We start from the raw sequence: 21,801 nt of genomic DNA, 5'->3' as shown, positions 1-21,801 counted from the left end.
TATCCTGGTCATCTTAGCCAGGAAGCGTGGAGAATTAACCAGCAGGTCTTCCTCTTTGGGGACGGGACTTAGTCCCCTGTCCATCCTGATAGGCCCAGGACATCAGCTCTTGGGTCGAACTGTGTCAACAACCTTCTTCCTGAGATTCTCTGCCTTATTTTTCCCTCCCCACTTCCTTCTTTCTCAGGCTTCCAGAATGACTTTTTTTTCCTAACAGAAAGACCACATGTTGTCTTTCCCTTGCTTAAAGTCCTTCCATGATTCCTTAATACTCAGGGAGAACCATAAACTACAGTTCTTTGTAGAACACTGTGAACTGTTGATATATTAAACTTGTAAATAAAACTATGATTCTATGCTAATTCTAACATTCTCTCACACTACTAACACATTCTAAATTCTTCAGAAAAATATATGGAGGAAAAACACCTTAAAATGACAACAAAAACTTTTCTACTCGTTGTAATTAATCTACCTTCTTGCAAATTAGAAAAATATGGCTGTGGTTTTAATTCAACAGTAGGATGCCTCAGCTGGGCTTGAGGAACACCAGGGTTTCTGCAGGGGCACAGTTTGAGAACCACTGAGTGAAAGGTTCAGGCCCAATTGTCCTGGCCTTGCATTTAAGACCCTTTGTACCCCAACTTCCATACTGTCTTTATCTCCTGCTATTGGGCCATGTAGAGACTATGATGCAACCATACCTGACACCCACCTTTCCCAGTACTTCCATGTCGTGTGCCTTTATTCAGTCTGCTCCTTCTGCCTGAAATGCTCTTCCCTGCCTTGCCTGTCTAGGAAACTCCAGGTTCAGATATCCCTTCTTTGATGTTGTTTTCCACTCCCTCAGCCTGAGTTAACCCCTGCTGCCTTTGTGTTTTCTTTGGACTGGTGTTATGACCTTTAGGACATAGTCTCTTATTTATTTATGTGCCATTTCCTCCTCCAGGCAAGAGTGGGGCCATGTTTAGCACATCTCCATGACACCAGCATCCAATATGGGGCCTGGCACAGGGTAGGTGTCATGAATATTCCATGAGTTGAAAGTGATTGAATTTCCTCATGGCCTGGCCCTGTCTATGGTGCCATCTCCTTTTCCCTAGATTTGGGCCAGTGGCTCCAGGCCAAGACTTTCTGTTTCCCTTCCTTCTTCTCTCAAGGATTTTAGAAGCTTGTGGTCTTTTTCAAGTGGAGCAGAATGTTCTCTTTTCATCTGTCCATCTGTTACTTGTGTTCCTTTTCTCCCTCCATCACAGTCTCTGCCCATAGTCTTCCCCTGCACAAAGAGCAGAGGGCTGTGGAATCAGTCTGATCTAGGTCTGAGCTCTGAGCCCACCATTTACTAGCTGTGTGACCTTGGGGAAGTGCCTTATGCTTTCTGAGCCTCAGTTTCCACATCCCCCCAAATAGGACCAATGGTAAACTCCTGCCATGAGGCTCCTGCAAGAGTCCTCTGGAAACAGCAGCATCCTTGGTTGTTTCTTTTTTTCATCAGATGTTTCTCCTTGAGTTTCCTTTTCTGGATGATCCTTTCTGTCTCTTCTCTGCATGTTTGCTATTGGTCTCTCCCCCCAAAAGGTAGGCTTCATGAAGGCAAGAACCATGTCTACATTCATTCATTTATCTAATCATCCATTCAATATTTATTGAGTGCTGACTACATGCCAGATACCAAGCAGTGGGATATAAGACAGAGTCCTTGCCCTTAGGGGGCTCATGTAGAGGTGCAGACACATAATGAATACGTCATACAGTAGGTGCTCTGTTTAAAACTACAAGAATTCCCTTCCCCCTTACTGTTTCTCTCCCCCATTTCTCTAGTATATTACTGTCTCACATACCAGAGAATTTGCTTTTTTTGGTTGTTTATTGTTCTTGTCTTTCCATTGGAATATAAGCTCCGTGAGGGTAGGGATTTTTGTCTGTTTTACGTCTCCACTTCGGCTTAGAGTAAGTGTTGAACAGATGAATCAGTATCCAGTGTTCGTTGATTTGTTCCATATGGAAGACAGGTCTCAGCTTCTATTCAATTCAAGCCAGATGGCCTTGATTCAAATCTTGGTGCTGCTGCATACTATGCATAACCTTGGAAAAGTCACTTTCTTTCTCTGGACCTTAATTTTCTCAACTGTGTAATGAGAATAATAGTGGTGGGGATTAAATGAGTCTATGTGGGTGAAGCACATAGAAGGTGCCTGGTCTTATGTACTAATGGACAACTAGTTTGTGGTCATTGTACAAGAGCTTATACTGGGCAGATGCCCAAATGGACTTAAGCTGTGTATCCAGGGGATAGACTAGAATCAATGAGAGTCAGTGAGGGGGGCAGATTTCACGGCATAAAGAGGAAGAACTTTTTAAAAGCCAGCATTGCAAGGAGAAATAGCTGAATCCACTATTACAGTTGGATACTTCAACATCTCTCTGTCAGAAATGAACATAGGACTTCCCTGGTGGCGCAGTGGTTGAGAATCCACCTGCTGATGCAGGGGACATGGGTTTGAGCCCTGGTCTGGGAGGATCCCACGTGCTGTGGAGCAACTAAGCCCATGCGCCACAACTACTGAGCCTGCGCTCTACAGCCCATGAGCCACAACTACTGAAGCTCTCATGCCACAACTACTGAAGCCCACATGCCACAGCTACTGAAGCCTGCATGCCTAGAGCCCATGCTCCGCAACAAGAGAAGCCACCGCAAGGCGAAGCCCGTGCACCGCAACGAAGAGTAGCCCCCACTCGCCACAACTAGAGAAGCCCATGAACAGCAACGAAGCCCAACGCAGCCAGAAATAAATAAGTAAATAACTAAATAACTAAATAAAAAGAAATGAACATATCCAGCAGGCAGAAAATCAGAAAGGACATAGTTGAACTCCACAACACCATCAATCAACTAAATATAGAGGTCATCTAAAGACTACTTCATCCAACAACAGCAGAATACACATTGTTTCCAAGATCACATGGAGTTTTCACCAAGATAGACCACCTACTGGGCCATAAAACACACCTTAACAAATTTAAAAGAAAAGAATCATACAGTGATTGCTCTCAGACCATAGTGGAATTAACTAGAATTCAATAACAGAAAGAGAGTTGAAAAATCCCCAAATACTTGGAGATTAACACACTTCTTTTTTTTTTTTTAACACACTTCTAAATAACACATGGGTCAAAGGAGAAATCTCAAGAGGAATTTTAAAATTTCAAACTAAATGAAAACTGAATGAAAATGAAAACACGACTTATCAAAATTTGTGGGATGTGGGGAAAGCAGTGCACAGAGGGAAATTTATAGCACTGAATGCATATATGAGGAAAGAAGAAAGATCTGCAATCGATCGTCTAAACTAGCTTCTGCCTTAGGAAACTAGAAAAGGAAGAGCAAATTGAATGCCAAGGAAGCAGGAAAACAACAAAAATTGGAGCTGAAATCAGTGAAATGGAAAATCAATAGAGAAAAATCAGCCAAACCAGAAGCTGGTTCTTTGAAAAGATCAATACATCGATAAGCCTCTAGCCAGACGAAGAAAAGAGAGGACACAAATTACTAATATCAGAAATGAAAGGGGGACATCACTACGGATCTCATGAACTTTAAAAGGATGGTAAAGCAATACTATGAACGACGTTAAAAGCTAGCTTTCCCAAAGACCCCACCACCGCTTTTGGTAGGTGATGAGCTCCCTGTCCTTGGAGGTATGTATGGATGCGCATTTGACGGGATCTAGGTAGAGGGGATTCAAGCGTTGGATGGGACTGAGAGGCCGGGTGTCCCTGGTCTCTGTCCTGGAGAGCTGTGTGGGAGCTAGGCGCGGGCAGTGAGCAGAGGCGTGGACCTGCTCACCTAAGAATGTCGGTGCCCGGTGGGTGCAGAGGCTGATGGGCGTCCGGGCCCAGCCCGGGATCTCCAGGGGGTCCTGGAGTGGGGGAGGGGCGCATCAGGGCCGCGGGCCACCGAACCGGGCAGCGGCGCGCGCGGCTGCCAGCAGGGGGCGCCTCGAGACCGAGGAACGCGCGGCCGAGCCTGACGTCAGCGCCCCGCTTGCTTGGGCTCCCGCTCTGGACTCGGCGCCAGTCCCGCTCCGCGCCGCGCCGCTTCGCTCCGGCTCTGGCTCTCCTCGGGCCCGGCTCGGGCTCCGGCGGCTGCGCCCCCCGCGCCGGGCCCCCGGGGCAGGCTGCGGCGCACCATGGCCCGCGCCCAGGCTCTCGTCCTGGCGCTCACCTTCCAGCTTTGCGCGCCCGAGACCGAGACTCCGGCAGGTAAGCGCGAGTCGGTCGGACCCAGCTTGCCCCGCGGAGCCCCCGGCGCCCGTGGCGTAGCTCGAAAGAAAGTGGGAGTGTTGGGTGACCGGACGTTGCGAGCCTGCTCCCTGTGTGTCTGAGTGTGGGATGTGCGATCGTGTGCTCAGGGTGTTGTGTGCCTGCGAATGGTGTGTGTCCTGAGTTATGTGCAAGAAGAGGTGCTGTGTGTGTTGTGTGTCCACGAGTATGTTGAGGTGAATGTTGTGTGCATCGAGGAGGCATGGGGTGTGCGCTGAGTGTCTTGTGTCTCTGCCACTGTGTAGTGTGTGTGGGGCCAAGTAGGACTGTGTGCCTGTTGTTTGTACCTTTGAGTTTGGTTGTGTGGCAGGAGTTGTGTCTGTTAATGTGCTGCATTTGTGGGCATTTTGTGTGCCCTAGCCCGGAGTGTTTCTTGCTGTGTGTCCGAGAATGGCTTGTGTGTTTGTGTTCTGCGTGTGGCGAAGAGTGGTCTGTGGATTCTGCCCGCGTGTGGAGCAGGGAACGCGTGTGCGGTGTGTGTGCTTGTGAGATCCGTGTACGTGTGTGAAGGCGTGGGAACGGGTCCGGAACGTGTGTGTCCGTGCGCCGTGTGCGCAATGTGTACGTGTGGGAGTGTCTGGGGTTGGTGGTGTGCGCCGCCGGGGGGCTGCGCGGGTCCGAGTGAATGCCAAATGTGCCGGGAATGCGTGTGTAGGAGCGTGTCTGGAACGGATGTGAGTGTGTTCGTGCGTGCTGGCTGCGTGTCCGGGAATGTTGCGAGTGTGGTGCGCGCCTGGGCCGTGGCTGAGTGTGTGCACGGGGCCCGGGGCCGCCCGAGGGGGCGGTGACAGGGTGTGTGTGTGTGTGTGTGTGTGTGTGTGTCCCTCGGGTGTGCGTGTGGGGCGCGCGGGCCCGGAACAAGTTGTCGTGGCGGCGCCCCCTCCCTTTTCCTCCCCTCCCCTCCCGGGTCGGGCCGGGCCTGAGGCTCGCCAGGGAGGGATGGGGGCCCGGCGGCCGCCGACTCCGACATTTCGGGCTGTTTGTTGTTTCGCAAGTTCGGCGCGGCGCTGGCTGGCGGCAGATCCGAGGCGGCGCCGGGGCTGCGGGGCGCCCGGCCCGGGACTGGGGAGGGCCCGGCGCGGGGGGGTGGCGGACGCGGGGGGCCGCGGGGCGCGCCGAGGCCGGCGGGAGGGTGGGGCCGGGCCGTGGCTGCTCCAGGGCAGCTGGATGGGGGTGAGTCCGGGCGGGCCGGGCCTGGCTCTGGGCGGCCGGACGGCGCCCCCTCCCGTAGCGCGCTGGGGGCGCCGCGAACGCAGGGGTCTCCCGGGACACCCCCTCAGTCGACTCCGCAACTTTGTGCGGCCTCCCCGCCGGGCAGGACGGCCGTGAGTGAGTGTACGTGTGTGAGCGTGTGTCTCCGGGCTTCTGTGTGCTGTATGACCGCGCTGTCTCTGGGTGTGTTTTGGAGTCTGGAGTGTTTTGGGTTGTGTTGTGTGTGTGTGTGTGTGTGTGTGTAATTGTACGTGTGATAGCGTTTCTGAATGTGTGTATCTAAAGCTGTGTCTGTGTACCCGTGTGTGCTGTGGACCGTGTGTAGTCTGTGTGTGTGTTGGTGTGTCTGTCCACCCCCTTCCCAACCCCCCATCCTACCCTGAGGCCTGGGATCCCAGACTGCGGCCCTCTTCTGCTGAGCTGCGCCCGATTCCTCCCCTGGGGCGGGGGTGGCCGGTCCCTTACCGGTGGTGGCCTCAGCACCCCTAGCCCCTCCAGTTGGGCGGCTTCAGCCTGGTACCTGGGGCGCTGAGTAACGGGGAGACGCCCCAGACGGGTACCCGAGCCAAGACACGGGCAGAAGCACGTCGGCCCCAGAGACTCCTTCAGGCGGCCGGTCTCCGAGAACTGGCCTCTCCCGATCGCGTTCGCTGCCCCGCTGCTCCCTCCGGCCTCTCGGGCGGAGCTCCCTGGGCACCTGCAGCCGCCCCGGCCACTGGCTCTGAGCTCTGCCGGGCCCAGCGGTCCCAGGCCATCGCGCACAGCTTTAGCTTTGACCGCTCGGTGCCTGAGAGGACGCCTAAGGCGGCCTCCCTCCTTATCCTCCCCCAATCCCTCCCCCTGTCCTGCAGCAACTTTGTCCCCCTCCCCCACCCTGAGATCAAACCAAGGGTACATGCTCCCCCATCCCTGCCACCATCATCTTGATTCCAAGAACCCTCAGGTGCCCTAGCTCCTGCCAGTAGGGGAGACTGTCAAGGACTGAGGTTTGGGAGTGAGGTCTTGAGTGGGTTACTTCCATTCTTGGGGCCGCCGTTTCCTCATCTGCCCCATGGGCTTCATAATGAAGGTGTATGGTACTTGGTAGATTGTAAACTAAAGCTCTGTTTGTGAGTGCCAGGGAACAAAAGATGGTTTTGAGGACTGCTACAGAGCCAGAGACTGTGATTTGAAGCCAGAGGGACCTGGGTGCAAGTCTGTCTCTGCCACATGCTGTCCCTGTGACCTTGGGCAAGTCACTTCACTTCTACAGTTCCTGGCACCTGTAGCTATTACTGTTGAGCTTAATTTAGAAGCCCTTAGTAGAAGGGGTGTGATCTCCCCTTGTCCCCACGTTGGTTAGAGTCAGCCCAGCTCCCTGAAGGCCTCCTGAGTCTCCCTCCCCCCAAAGGGTGGGTGGTGATATCTCTGAGCCATGCAAATCTGGCAGTAATTTATTCTGCTGCGTTCTAGCTCATTTTGTCCTTTTGGTTGCTGGAGTTGTGGACAGCAGGAATGAGGGAGAGGCTGCCCAGTGGTTTCAGGTTGGGCAATAAAGGCTTGTCTGGGCAGCTGGCCCTTCTCCCTGGGGGTGAGGGAGGGACACAGCAGGAAGATGTGTGAGTGGCCAGAGCCGGGGGTGGGTGCTGAGCTCCTGGACGGCCTCCGTCCTAGCTCTGGTGTCAGGGAAGATCCAGGGGACACCCTGCTTGCTCCAGGCATGCTGCCATCCTTCCATGCCTTCATCAGCTAAGCTAGAATGGGGTGGGTGGTGGCTTTTCATGCAGGGCTGGGTTAGTTAGAGTTGCTGGGGTACCTTGTGCCCTCCTTCGTCTTTTAACCCTCTCCCTCCTCCAAGCTGCTCTCCCTACATCCTGATGCATCCTACCTTTATGCCATCTCAGGATCTCTCTCATCTGTCCCCTTCTCTCCATCCTCATCCATCTTTCACAGGCAGGAAGGCTCCAGCCTCTTCCTCCACCCCTCCCTCCATAGTGTAAGGGATCTTCCTAAAACACATGTTTGAAACCTTGGTTTGAAACCCTTTGAAGGCTCCCCATTACCTCCTGGGTTAAGTCCCTCCCGCTATGTCCTCTTGCCTGCTCTAACCCTTGCCTGCCTGTCCAGTCCCATCAGCTTTGCACTACTTGCCTTGCATCCTATGCTGTGGCCAGTCTAACCCACTTACTAATACCCACTAAATGTCCACTCCTGCCGTCTCCTCTCTGGGCCTTTGCACAAGCTATATTTTCTCCCCAGAACTCTCTAACTCCACCTCTTTGCTGGGTGATCTCCTGCTCCTCCTTAGGATTTTAGGTTAGACATCACCTCCTCTCGGAAGTCTTCCTTGGTTACTCCCCCTTCTAGCCCAAAAAGGGAGGGTGGGGGTTGATTAGGGTTTTCCATAACACCGTAATTATTGGAATTACAGTTTATTTGTCGTTTCCCCCTTACATGAGCTCTGTGGGGACAGGGACTGGGTATTTAGTTTCCTTCTGAATCTTTAGTGCCAGGTACAAGGCCTGGCCCACTCCTGCTGAGTAAATACACCCAGCATGAAAGAATGAGTGATGTCCCGTGGGTCAGGTTCTGAGCCGGAGATGCCAGATGGGGGCGCACTGACTCCACTGAAAGTAGAGATTACAGATAATAGGTTTCCCTCCAGGAATCTGGAAAATTCTGCTGGGGGATGGTGTGTGTGAAAAGGCCATGCAGAGAGTGTTGTCTGGGAGCTGTGAGTTGGAGAGGTCAACTCTCTGCCTGCCAGCCCCTCCCCCCAGCCACCGTCCTCCGAGCCCCACCCCCACTGCCCTTGCCCCCCAGCAGCTGGCAGGGCCTGTCCGGCCCCTGGTCTCAGCTCTTTGTGCTGGAGGTTCGGCAGTTGGTGAGAGGCATCGAGTCCCAACTGTCAGTCTGAGCGTCTGGGGAGGAGGGGAGGGCCCTGCGGCAGGAGGGCAGACTCTGTCCTCTGTCTCAGCCTCTGTCCTGGCTGCCTGTGAGCCCAGGAAGGGAGGAGAGCTGCCCCCTGTGTTGACCCCTGCAGGTGGGGTTCAGGGAGGAGGCTGAGGTGTGTGCAGGTGTGATTCTGACATCTGGGCAGTCAGAGTGTGTGTGTGTGTGTGTGTGTGTGTGGTTCTGATGGTATGATTGCAGCCTGGGGCACAGGACACATGTGTGGCTTCTCAGGGAGTCTAGCCATCTGGTTACCCTGTGTGGCAGGATCTGAACTTGGAGTAAGGAGGCGACAAGCTGGTCTGAACCTGCGGAGCCTGATGCTGGGGTGTCTGGGTATCCAAGCGTCAGATTCCAGGAGTTTGGGGGTGGAGCTATTTGGGTGGGTGGTGTCTCAGGTTCTGGGTGTGGGTGTCCCAGTGCCAGGATGTGGGAGGAACTGGTTGTGTCAACATAAGGATATCCCAGTGTCTCTGGATCTGGAGGTGGGTGTATCCAGGTGTCTGGGAGTCCTCAGGTTAATGGGTGTGTGGGAGTGTAGCCGTGTTGTGTCCAGCTGTGGGGCTGCCCAGGCTGCCTGGGTGTCTGGGTGTGGGTACCCAAGTGTCCGGGTGTGGGGTATCTATGTATCCAGCAGTGGGGTGCGCATGCATTGGAGTACCCAGGTGTTTGTGAGTTTGGCTGTGGGGTGCCCTGTGGTCTGTGTGTCTATTTGTATATTTAGGTGTCTGCGTCTCCTGGAAAGGGATATGCATGTTTGGGTGGGGAGTGTCCCGGTGACCGTGCGCAGCTATGGACCAGGGACTGGGGCTGTACCAGCTCAGCCTGTGACACTGCCTTCCCTGGGGCTTGCCTTCTCACCTCCCTACAGCTGCCACAGGGTGCTGCCACTGGAGGAGACCCCAGTGGTTCTGCTTCTCTATGGTTCGTCATTCTAGAGCTGTGTTATCCAATAGAACTTTCTAAAATGATGGAAATGTTCTCTACCTGCTCTCTTCAGTATGGTGGCCACTTACATGTGGCCACTTAGCTACAGTTCATTAAAATAAACATTTGGTCCCTCAGTCTCACCAGCCAGATTTCAAGTCCTCGAGAGTCGCCTGTTGCTAGTAGCTATGGAATTGGTCAGTCTGTGAAGGTAGAGAGCGTTTCCATCACAGCAAAAAATTCTATAGACAGTGATGGTCTAGAGGTGCAAGGCCTACAGCATCTTTAGTGAGGCCCGGACACCTCAAGGAGTGGATGGCCTCTCAGTGGCCCCTGAAGAAGGTTTTGCTGAATCCATGTCCCCTTCTCTCCAGCCGCATCATTTCTTGCCTGGACGATTGCAGCAGCCCCCTCCTTGGTCTCCATTCTGCCATTAGTGCTTCTCCCACCCCGGGATCTGAATGACCTCACAGGCAGGCCTAGGATCCTGCCCCTCCCTTGTGCTAAGCTGCAGACTCTCCAGCACGCTGGGACCAAAGCCTAACATGGCAGATAAGGCCCCGTATGACCCCGCCTCTGCTTTCCATGACAGCTTCATGTTTATGCCTCTCCTCCCCTGACCCCACTCCCCACGTCCACCTTATGATCCAGGCTCACCAGGCCAATGTTGGTCCCAGAACCTGCCAGGCCCTTTCACGCCTCTCTGCCTTTGCATGTGCTGTGCCTTCTGCCGAGAACACCACTCCCACCCGTCTTGCTTCCTGGAGGCCTGGCTACTCGCTCAGCCTTCAGAAGTCCAGCTCTGATGTCACTTCCCCAGGAAAGCCTTCCCAGACGCCAACCGACACGGCTGGCCAGGTTTCTCCCACCATGCACATGTGTCAGTGGGCGGCAGTGTTTTCCGTCTCCTTCCCCACTAGGCTGGGAGGAAGGGCTGGGCTGGGTCATTGTCATCTCCCGTCGCCAGGGCCTTGTACATGGCATGTGCCTACTCAGTGTTTGCATCGATGTGGACCCCTGGGTACACAGGGAAGGCTCGGAGTGGGAGTGGAGCTGGGGCTCCAGAGGGCAGTCATGGTTGGGGGCCGGTGTCCCCCCTTGGCTGGCCCTGGGTGGGGCTGCCATTGCCTGAAGAATGGCTGGGGAGGACCCCTGGGGTTGACAACCCAGAAGGCAGCTGTTACTGGATGACTCAGGAGGTCTTGAGTGGATTCCCAGGGTGCAGCCCCCAGGACCTGGTGGTGAATCTGAAGGGATGAAGAAAAGGGGGGCTTAGAGGGGTCCCTGAGGTTTGGGAGCTGAGTATAGGTGGAGAGGATGAAGGATTGGGATAGGGAAGTTGGGAAGGGGTGTTGGAGATATTTGATGAGCAGGATCACAGCGGGGGTGGAGTGACAACTTGGGGGTGGGGGACAACGGGGGGGATGGGAGATTACTTGCAATAAAGATATATCTGGGGGGTGGGAACAGCTGGGAATGAGGGGACAGGTGGTGTTGGGGGAACAACTGAGGGTTGGGGGACAGGTGAGGGATGGATAGAAGGGGGATATGGGACAGCTGACGGGGGATAAGAGGTGACAACTGGGAGGTATCAGAAACCTATCTGGACAGGACAGGTGGGTCTCAGCTGAGAGATTGGGAAATACATTGCTCAGGATGTGTCTATGTGTGTGTTTGCACGTGTGTATGTGTACACCCATGTGGTTGTGCGTGTGTGCCTGTGTGTTTGTACCTAGAGTGTGGTGGTGAAGAGCATGGACTTGGGAGCCACACCATCTGGGTTCAAATCCTCACTCTACCACTGCTAGCCATGTAACCCTTGGGCAAGTTACTTGACCTCTCTGGGCCTTTAGTGTTCTCATCTGTGAGATGGGGATGATAATGGGGGATGGGGATGATAACCCACTGCACGGGGTTGCTATGAGGATATATTTTATATACATACGTGTATCGTTTAGAACAGGTTCTGGCCTGTAGTAAGCACTGTATCTGCTAAACTATTATTAAAGGTGTGTGTGTGTGTGCAGCACCCTGTGTGCTCAGAAAAGTTTGCTCTTGGCTTCTGATGAAACCGAGGCCTGGGAGGCGTGATGGTGGCTGGGAGCGCTGGAGTGACCATCCAGGTCATTGGGTCTGGCTCGCCTCTCCCCCCCTCCCCTCCGTTCAGTCCACTTCCCGCCCACCCTGTGCCAGGGCCTAATCCAATAGGTCTCCCTCTGCGTCTCTCTCTTGTCCTGCCCCACACTGCCTGTCCCTGGGCTGGGGGCCAGGGGATGTGCTTTAATTGTCCAAAAGCTTTTCAGCAGAATCTGAATTCATTGTTCCCCTGCCTGCGTACTGGGGCCCTGCTCAGATAGAAATACCTGGACAATGTGCTCAGTTCTGGCTGTCTGCCCCACGGGTGGAAGTGGCTTCATCCTGTGCCCTTGGAGAGTCCCTGGGGTGGAAGATGCTGGGAGTGGGAGGTGAGGTGGGGGGAAGCCCCCAGGGCAGATGAGGCCTCACCCCCAACCCATGGGGTAGCCAGCCCAGCCAGGCAGAGCTGTAGGCACAAGGGTTTCTGGCGGTCCCGGCTCCCCTGCTCTCCAGTGCATCATAGGGAGAAGTGTGCCACGTCTTCACCTCACACTAAGAACTGCTCTGCATCAAAGCCTCGGCCTGCTCTGGGTGTGTGCTCTCTGGGGAGTCCTGGACCCATCATCTCAGGACTGGGCCACTGCATTGCATCCTTGCACTGCACTGCATCTCAGCCCTATGCTGCATGGCTGCGCTGTGTGAGATTCCACATTACATTGGCTGTGTGGACTCTCCCGCGTGTCTGTATGCTCCACCCGCATTGTCCCGTTGTGCTGTGCCTCTGTTCTGCAGTTGTGCTGCCATTTGTGTGTTTGCGGCTCTTCTGTGCTGTGTGACTCTACTGGATGATGATGTTGTGTTGGGCTTGTGGACCCTCCTGGGACTGTGCATAGTCCCTGGCAACGCACCACTGCACTGTGCCAACAGATGCCGTGCTACCACGACACTGCATCTGCGTCACATGGTCTCTCTGTACTGCACTGCATTGTTGTAGTGGGCATCTGCACTGCATCGGGCATGGCCGGGCACAGCCTGTCTGCAGTCCACTGTCGCGCTGTACAAACACAGTGCCCCTTTGCCCGGCACAGCACTTCTGTCCCACCGCTTCACTGCACTGCACTGGAGATGTGCATCTCCTGGCCCAGCCCGTCATACTGTACCATTGCCGCTGTAACGCCACCCTCTAGGTTATCTCACCCTGCACGGCCACTGAGGTGTCAGCTGGTGTCCTTCCCCAGGTTTCTGTTGGCAGCCCCAGTTGAGCAGCATCTTTGCTTCAAGTGGCCTCACTACAGTGTTCCTCTGGCCCCCACTGCTCACTGCCCGAGGAGTCGGTAGCTACACTGCAGCTTGAGGCCATTCTGTTGGGCTCGGGACTGGCGTGGGTTTTTGCCGGCATTACCTTTGCAAGTAGCCAGTGTTGCGTCTGTGCACTGTACACGGTCACTGTCCTGGGCCTCTACCCTGCACTATACCTGTTCACTGTTGGGTTGTGTGCGTTCTACTGGATTTCAAGATGCAGAGCTCTTGCACTGAATTCCCTGTTCCACATGGTGTCTTTACTACATTTCATTTTGTTGCCACTTTCTACCCCTGCTCTCCAGTCTATGCTTACTGTACTCCTTGGGACTGTATCGAGCACCCAGCAATTCCTTCTGCACTGCACCACGTCTTTCTCTTCCCTATATCTCTGCATGTTCTGCATGCCTCCACTAGACATCCTTTCAGTGAGAATTCATGGAGCGCCAACCATGTGCCAAGCCTAGTGAGGCTTGGACATACCCCCTCGGTGTTCCTGCGTACACCTATCCCTTGGTGCTGAGCGCCAGCCCAATGTACCACTAAGTGCTCACTGCTGCACTGTGCCTCTGTGCAGCTCTGGGTCGTGGCCGCGATGGATGGGGCACCTCTCCACTGCATCATGGCACCGACCAGTCCTGCCATGCTGTGCCAGGTGTTGTGTGGGGGTCTGTGTACACTTCTCTGCTCCCCTGCATTGTATAACTGCGTTCCGCCTCTGTACAGTGGAGCTGCTGCATTGCACCCGAAACACACCACACCGCAGCCACGTAGCCCTCTCTTGCCACGGGACCGTTAGAAAGTCCAGATCTTTGCACTGTATGTGTTCGCTCACAGCCCTCTGCCTCTCTACGCTGCACTGTGTTTTTATATGACACACGGTGTCTGCACTACAGGGGTCTGTGTACCCTTTGCCCGCTGTACCTCTGCAAAGAACAACCCTCCGTTCAGCCCATTGCCTCTGTATGGAGTCTGGCCCCGCCCTGTGCCTTCCCCTTACACTAACAACATGGCAGCCCTGCTGCTAACTTGGGGATTTGCTGGGCATATTGATCCGGGAGATGGGGAGTGAGCCTGGCCGAAGTTTCCCCTGCTGTAGTCGGCTTCCTTCTGTTCTCAGTAGAGATGGAGGGATGTTGGCATCGCTGGATTCTGTATTGGCTCCTGTAGGGGATATCAGCTCAGCTTTCTCTCCCTGTGGCCTGGCCCTGGGTGTTCGTGGTTGCAGCTCTGCTGAATGTGGGGTGATTAAAAGGTGGGCATACTGCTGCCAGCCCTGCCCTTGTTAATTGCACATCAATTATTCAGGGCTCTGGAGGGCAGCTCGGGGGAGCCCTAGCCAAGGTCTGGTTGTGTTGATCTGGGCCAGGAGAGCAGTGAAGTGGGCTGGGCCAGGTCTCTGGGCTGGAGTCATGGTCCTTGAGCCTGGATCAGACTAGCTGGGATCATGGGGTTGATCAGTCCAGCCACTGTTGGCGTTCTACTATACACGGGGCTTGGGGGTGGGGCTCAAAGGCATTAAGAGACAGTCTCTGATCTCAAGAAGGGAGGAGGTAGGGGTTAGACAGGCCTGAGATGGAGCTGGTATTGTGGTGGAGAACATGGGATGGGGCTGGGTTGGGCAGGAATGTCCAAGGGTGAGCCTGTGTTGGTTCTAGGGTTGGGTTGGGCTACCTAGAAAGGGAGTGTGGCTTCAGATGATGAAATAGACCAGTGTTATCCTTGGGGTTGTATTTGGGTTCCCCAGGCAAGGGTTGGGGCTATGCCAGGGGTTAGGTATGATGCCAGCCCCTAAATTTGTAATCTGTTGGGAGGAGTTTTGTTTCTCCTGGGGCCGTCCCTTGGGAACTGAATGTTCTGTTGACAAACCAAAGGGAACAAAAATCTCATTGCAAACAGCCTCTGTTTACCTAGGGTCTTCGGAAAACACTGATGGTGGCTGGCAGCCACACTTGGCACAGAGCACCATTCCCTGTCTGGTGGCGAGGAAGTCTGGTGCTTCCATGCTTGTGGTGCCCACGTGCACACGCGTGCACGCTCACGCACACACGCACGCACGACTCCCCTCTACCTGCCATGTACACTCACCTCCCCCTTAGGCACATGCTTCCTGCTGAATGTGCCCATATATCTCTGCAGATAAACGTACAGCCACACACCCACAACTTCACAGCACAGTGCCTGAGGGACCTACACTGTGAGAGCCACACTCACCCTCACCTCTTCCCTATAGTATCTCTCTCTGCCTTCAAGTTATTCTTGCCCACATACATGCTCACACGAATGGGATCAGAATTCTAGAGGTGGAACAGCTTAGAGGTCACCAAGGTCCCCATTCTCATTTCATAGGTGAGGAAGCAGGGCTTCGGAGAGGACAAGCCACCTGCCCAGGGTCACACAGGAAGTTAGAGGCTCAGCAGGAATTAGATCCAGGCCTTCTGCCTCCCAGTCGAGTACTCATAAGTCAGTACCAGGCTATCAGTCTCACAGCCATGTACATGTGTATGCACGCGTGTGCGCGTGCACGCACACACACACACACACACACATGCACACAGGTCTGCATATGGAAGTACAAGCATATGGAGGGGTGGAGACCCTCACTCCAGGGAGACCCCCTCCCGCACTCTGGCTCCTCCTGCAGAGGTTGCTTTGCCCCTTACATCACCCCATCCGGAGCCCAGCCGGATGTGGATAAACCATCATCCTGCCTTCCCAAATTGTGGCTGACGGTTGCTCAGGCAACCGCCTGCCAGATTGTGAAGATTAGCTGAGGAATGTAGCTGGGCCAGTTTGAGCCGAGTCTGGGGGAGCTGCTGGGGGTCCTGGGTTGATTCAGCCTACCCTCTCAGGGAGGCCCTGGCAGAGATGGCGTACCCACGGAGGGGTCTGATTTTCTCCCTGTCCCCAGCCCAGCTGACTGTGTCCCCAAGGCTTAGACGAGGCTGGGGGGAGAGTGTGTATGTGAACACTCTGTGTGTGTCTGTGTGTGTTGTGCATCTCTGTCGGTGTGATTGGAGCGCGTGCCATTTGCATCCAGGATGGGGACTTGAGGCCCCTTCCTCACCAGTTCCTGACATCTGACTCCAGACCCCTTGATGACTTGTCCCACTTCTGATCCTACAGTGCTGTCTGGAGAAGCCACCTGCCCTCCTCATGGCTTATAGGATGTGTCACTTGTCTCATCTGAATCCAGGTGCTTCTCTGCTCAAATACCTAATATGGTTTCCCCCCTTAAAATGAGGCTGGACTTCTCACCCTGGCACTTGGCTGTCTGTGATCTGGCCTCAGCCTCCTTCCCTCCCATCTTATCTACCATTGTTTGGCCAGTCTGGGCTCCTCTCTGGGCCCTGGACCAACTGTGTTACTCACTACCTTCCTTCGCTCCTGCTGGGCCCTTTACCTCAGATGCCCCTCTCTCCATCTTTACTGGCCAGAATGGTACCTATCCTTCCATCCCTCTGCTCAGATGCACCCACCTCCAGGAAGCCTTCCCCCTGTACCCACCCTCCTCCCCGGACTCCCCTTGTGGCCTTGACCCTTCTCTGCTTTGTCTCATTCCCTTACCTCCACTCAGACTAGGAGGTCCTTGAGGGCAGAGCAGAGTCTTAACCATTCTTGTGCCTCTACTAGTGCCAACCTGGGGCCTGCTTTGTACTGTCAGTGAATGAATGTCCAATGAGTGGAACCGAATTTGTACATGTGGCCAACAGAATACCAGGGCCTTGCTTTGTTTGTGCCTAGTCTCCTTGAATAAAGATAGGTGGTGTAATTTCCACTAAGATCAGGAACAAGACAAGGTTGCCCACTCTCACCAGTCTTATTCAACATAGTTTTGGAAGTTATAGCCACAGCAATCAGAGAAGAAAAGGAAATAAAAGGAATCCAAATCGGAAAAGAAGAAGTAAAGCTGTCACTGTTTGCAGATGACATGATACTATACATAGAGAATCCTAAAGACGCTACCAGAAAACTACTAGAGCTAATCAATGAATTTGGTAAAGTAGCAGGATACAAAATTAATGCACAGAAATCTCTGGCATGCCTATACACTAATGATGAAAAATCTGAAAGTGAAATTAAGAAAACACTCCCATTTACCATTGCAACAAAAAGAATAAAATATCTAGGAATAAACCTACCCAAGGAGACAAAAGACCTGTTTGCAGAAAATTATAAGACGCTGATGAAAGAAATTAAAGATGATACAAATAGGTGGAGAGATATACCATGTTCTTGGATTGGAAGAATCAACATTGTGAAAATGACTCTACTACCCAAAGCAATCTACAGATTCAATGCAATCCCTATCAAACTACCACTGGCATTTTTCACAGAACTAGAACAAAAAAATTTCACAATTTGTATGGAAACACAAAAGACCCCAAATAACCAAAGCAATCTTGAGAACGAAAAACAGAGCTGGAGGAATCAGGCTCCCTGACTTCAGACTATAGTACAAAGCTACAGTAATCAAGACAGTATGGTACTGGCACAAAAACAGAAATATAGATCAATGGAACAGGATAGAAAGCCCAGAGATAAAGCCACACACATATGGTCACCTTATCTTTGATAAAGGAGGCAGGAATGTACAGTGGAGAAAGGACAGCCTATTCAATAAGTGGCGCTGGGAAAACTGGACAGGTACATGTAAAAGTACGCGATTAGAACACTCCCTAACACCATACACAAAAATAAGCTCAAAATGGATTAAAGACCTAAATGTAAGGCCAGAAACTATCAAACTGTTAGAGGAAAACATAGGCAGAACACTCTATGACATAAATGACAGCAAGATCCTTTTTGATCCACCTCCTAGAGAAATGGAAATAAAAACAAAAATAAACAAATGGGACCTAATGAAACTTAAAAGCTTTTGCACAGCGAAGGAAACCATAAACAAGACGAAAAGACAACCCTCAGAATGGGAGAAAATATTTGCAAATGAAGCAACTGACAAAGGATTAATCTCCAAAATTTACAAGCAGCTCATGCAGCTCAATAACAAATAAACAAACAACCCAATCCAAAAATGGGCAGAAGACCTAAATAGACAGTTCTCCAAAGAAGATATACAGATTGCCAACAAACACATGAAAGAATACTCAACATCATTAATCATTAGAGAAATGCAAATCAAAACTACAATGAGATATCATCTCACACCGGTCAGAATGGCCATCATCAAAAAATCTAGAAACAATAAATGCTGGCGAGGGTGTGGAGAAAAGGGAACACTATTGCACTACTGGTGGGAATGTGAATTGGTACAGCCACTATGGAGAACAGTATGGAGGTTCCTTAAAAAACTGCAAATAGAACTACCATATGACCCAGCAATCCCACTACTGGGCATATACCCTGAGAAAACCAAAATTCAAAAAGAGTCATGTACCAAAATGTTCATGGCAGCTCTATTTACAATAGCCAGGAGATGGAAGCAACCTAAGTGTCCATCATCGGATGAATGGATAAAGAAGATGTGGCACATATATACAATGCAATATTACTCAGCCATAAAAAGAAACGAAACTGAGTTATTTGTAGTGAGGTGAATGGACCTAGAGTCTGTCATTCAGAGTGAAGTAAGTCAGAAAGAGAAAGACAAATACCATATGCTAACACATATATATGGAATCTAAGAAAAAAAGATGTCATGAAGAACCTAGGGGTAAGACGGGAATAAAGACACAGACCTACTAGAGAATAGACTTGAGGATATGGGGAGGGGGAAGGGTAAACTGTGACAAAGTGAGAGAGTGGCATGGACATATATACACTACCAAACGTAAAATAGATAGCTAGTGGGAAGCAGCCGCATAGCACAGGTAGATCAGCTCGGTGCTTTGTGACCACCTAGAGGGGTGGGATAGGGAGGGTGGGAGGGAGGGAGACGCAAGGGAAGAGATATGGGAACATATGTATATGTATAACTGATTCACTTTGTTATAAAGCAGAAACTAACATACCATTGTAAAGCAATTATACTCCAATAAAGATGAAAAAAAAAAAAGATAGGTGGTATAAATCCCAGCTTCTGGGACTTAAGATGTGGCCTTGAGCAAGCCACCTCATCTCTCTGTGCCTCGGTGTCCATCTGTAAAATGGGAATAATAATAGTACTGAGCTTGTGAGTTATTATGAGGAATCAGTGGCACAGGGGGTCATGGTGGTAAGTGGCAGTGCTCTTGTGATGGCGTTGATGTGTGTGTGCATGTCTGTGCCCACGTCTGTGTTGATGGAGTCGAGAGGTATTCTCTGACCGTTCTTGCTCTCAATACAAAGTCTGGTCTATTTTTTTCTCCCCTGGGCTGACGGCCCTAGCAGGGGTTGAGTCTCTAGTAGAAGTGGGGACTTGGCGTTGGGACTCCTAGCTCCTGAGCCATCCAGACTGGAGGTGATGGGGCTTTTCCCAGGATCCAGGAGGGCTGATTGTTCCCATCCCAGGGTGAGCTGGGGAGCAGGTGAGGGTGGGGCTCACCTTGGAGAACCTGGCCCCAGAGATGTTACCCCCTGAAGGCTGTGGCTGGAATGGGCCTGGCCCAGAAACACAGGGCTGGGGATGGGCATGGATCAGGGAGAGGGAATCATTCTACCTCCAGAAGGGGGTACTCTGGATGGGAATGGTCACCCGGGGAGATCACCCTGGCTTGGGACAGGTGCAGGACTTCCATTTTGATGGAAGTCAGGGGTCACTCTGGACATGGTCAGCTGGTCTGGGCTCAGTCAGTCAGTCTGGTGGTCATTCTGGTCAAAGTCAGATGGTCTGGTGGTCATCTGGATGATGATGGGGCCACTCTGGCTCAGGTCTATCTGTCTGGGGGTCAACTGACCTGCATCAGGCAGTCTCAGGGTTACTCTGGCCAAGGTCAGACGGTCTGGGGGTCCCTCTGACCACGTCAGTCAGGCTGGGAGTCCTGGAAGCTCACTTGGCTTGGCTCAGAATGGACGGGAGGAAGCCAAGGAGCTGGCATTCCCAGGCTCGCCGCAGGGCCATGCGTGAGACATCTGGGGCAGCTGCCTTGTTACTTGAGAAGGAACAGGAAGGACCTGAGCCCCAGCGAGACTCTAGATCCTGGGGTTCCCTTTCTGGTAATTTGGAGGCTCAGGGAGGCCTTGGCTAAGACCCTCAGGCACAGACTCAGCTCAGGCTGAATGAAGTCAGCTGTCCCCTCCTCCAGGAAGCCCTCCCTGATCATCCCTACTAGCTATGTTCTCTCTTCGTGCTGTGCTATGGATCATTTTCTAAGGGGAGAGCTGAGGCCTCCCCAGCACAGATGGGGTTAAAACCCACCTCCACAGGTCATAGGGCACATGCTGACCAGGGGTCTTCACACAATGAGGCAAAGAGCTCAGCCAACATCCTGCCCCAGCTCTGGAGAGAGGCTGCTGTTATTTCATCCCATCCACCTGGTGCCAGCCTTTTGCCCACCTTTTACTGTTTTACACTCTGACGGGGTCCATAAAGAGGAAAGGGAGACTCCCCCGCTCGCAACAGTGGCAAGCCCCTTGTGCCTGGCTGTGCATTTCGAGATGCTGCTTCACATGATCCGCGAAAACCTGGAGAAGTCCCTGCTGCAGATGAAACAGCAGAGCCTCCTGAAAGTGAGGCCACCAGCAGTGCGTGCAGATGCCCACCGTAGTGCCTGGCGCGTGGCACTCACTCCCCAGTTACTCTCTGTTTCTTGCCCTCCTCTTCTTGAGGCTGGGAAGCAGCTAAAACTTGCTCCTTCTCCTAGTGAAGGCTTTTCTGGTGAGAAATGTGGACTTTGGCCTCTGACCGCCATGGATTCAAATCCTGCTTCTGTTACTCAGGTGGCTCAGGTGGCTCAGGTGCAGAGCTGCTCTCTCCTGAGTGCTTGCATGCGCTAGGCATTGTGCTGAGTGGACCCCCGCACTGAAACCTCAACAACTCCACTTGTGGGTGGGGAAACTGAAGATGAGAAAGGATCACCACCACAGGGCTGGCGAAGTGCAGAGTCAAGGTTCAATCCCGAGTCTGTCTGATGCCAAAGCCCACTTGCTTATCTACCACCGCATACTGTGGGTGAATTCCTTCACCCCTCAGAGCCTCAGTCACCTCATCTGTCAAGTGGGGAGAAGTACCAGTGGCTGATAGGTACCCAGGACAGGGCCTGGCACGATTTGTGCCTGCTTCCTCGCCACTTGTCCATGCATTTGCCCGGGTCTCACATGCCTTCATTTACCCCTGATGGGGCTCCAAACACTAAGGTTCAGGAGTGAGTGCAGGGACCTGTTTGCAGTTACTTTCTGAACCAGTGGTGTTCTCAAGTGTATTACGTCCAACTCAGGGCGTTGATGAGCCAGCTAAGATATGTGAACCTCATTACCAACCAAAGGACTCACATCCATTTCAATCCCCGCCATATTTAAACTATGTATATTGGTTCCAAATCATGGGAATTTGCTTCCTCTAGTCATATGTGTCCTCAGTCCACACATGACTGTTTTGCCTGCCACATTCCTGCAGGCAGAGACCTCAGTTAGGTGACTTTGGGTAATGTGCATCGCTTAAGCCTATCTGTCAAGTAGGAATAAATACAGTAGTGGTACCTCCTTAGAAGGCGAGGCCTAAATGGGAATCCACGCTTAAAGCATTTAGCACTGTGCAGGGCTTGTCGGAAGCCTGATGTCATCAGTGGACATTGTTCTTATTTTTAAGGAGATACCATCAGGGCTGACTTAGGGCATTCATGACCCTGCCAGTCCTGGGGCCCACTGTCTGTCCTCTCTGCAAAGATGGAGGGGCAGGTGATGGAACACTGACCAGCAGTCAGCAGATCTTGGTCCAAACCCCACCTCTGTCATTAACCTGCTGTGTGACCTTAAGGAGGTCACAGCCTCTTTGGGCCTCAGTTTCCTCATCTGTAAAGTGGGGATAATTCTAGCTTTGATTTCATGAGTTGTTGAGAGGCTTTAATGGATAGTAATGATAACTGGCTTTTGTTGAGGAGGGTCTTTGATTGGTGGTTGAGCAGTGGGAGGTCCTGGGGAGTACTGCGGGGGTGG

General features: G+C 52.5%; 2 protein-coding genes across 3 annotated transcripts in view; one reads left to right on the top strand and one right to left on the bottom strand.

The window, feature by feature from the left end:
• Window positions 1-6,310, bottom strand: part of MECR (mitochondrial trans-2-enoyl-CoA reductase) — a 38,298-nt gene extending 31,988 nt beyond the window's left edge. The window contains exon 1 of the mRNA XM_082864157.1: window positions 6,056-6,310. The gene's annotated coding sequence lies outside the window, so the exon portion shown is untranslated. The remainder of the gene's footprint in view (window positions 1-6,055) is intronic.
• Window positions 4,109-21,801, top strand: part of PTPRU (protein tyrosine phosphatase receptor type U) — an 82,189-nt gene continuing 64,496 nt past the window's right edge. For both annotated transcript variants that reach the window (XM_082863758.1, XM_082863757.1), the window contains exon 1: window positions 4,109-4,263. In XM_082863758.1, coding sequence (XP_082719884.1) covers window positions 4,191-4,263 — 73 coding nt within the window. In that variant the 5' untranslated portion in view covers window positions 4,109-4,190. The remainder of the gene's footprint in view (window positions 4,264-21,801) is intronic.

Source organism: Leucopleurus acutus, assembly GCF_964270905.1.
Source record: "Leucopleurus acutus genome assembly, chromosome: 2".
Lineage (NCBI taxonomy): Eukaryota > Metazoa > Chordata > Mammalia > Artiodactyla > Delphinidae > Leucopleurus > Leucopleurus acutus.
This window is presented reverse-complemented; position numbering and strand designations above follow the sequence as displayed.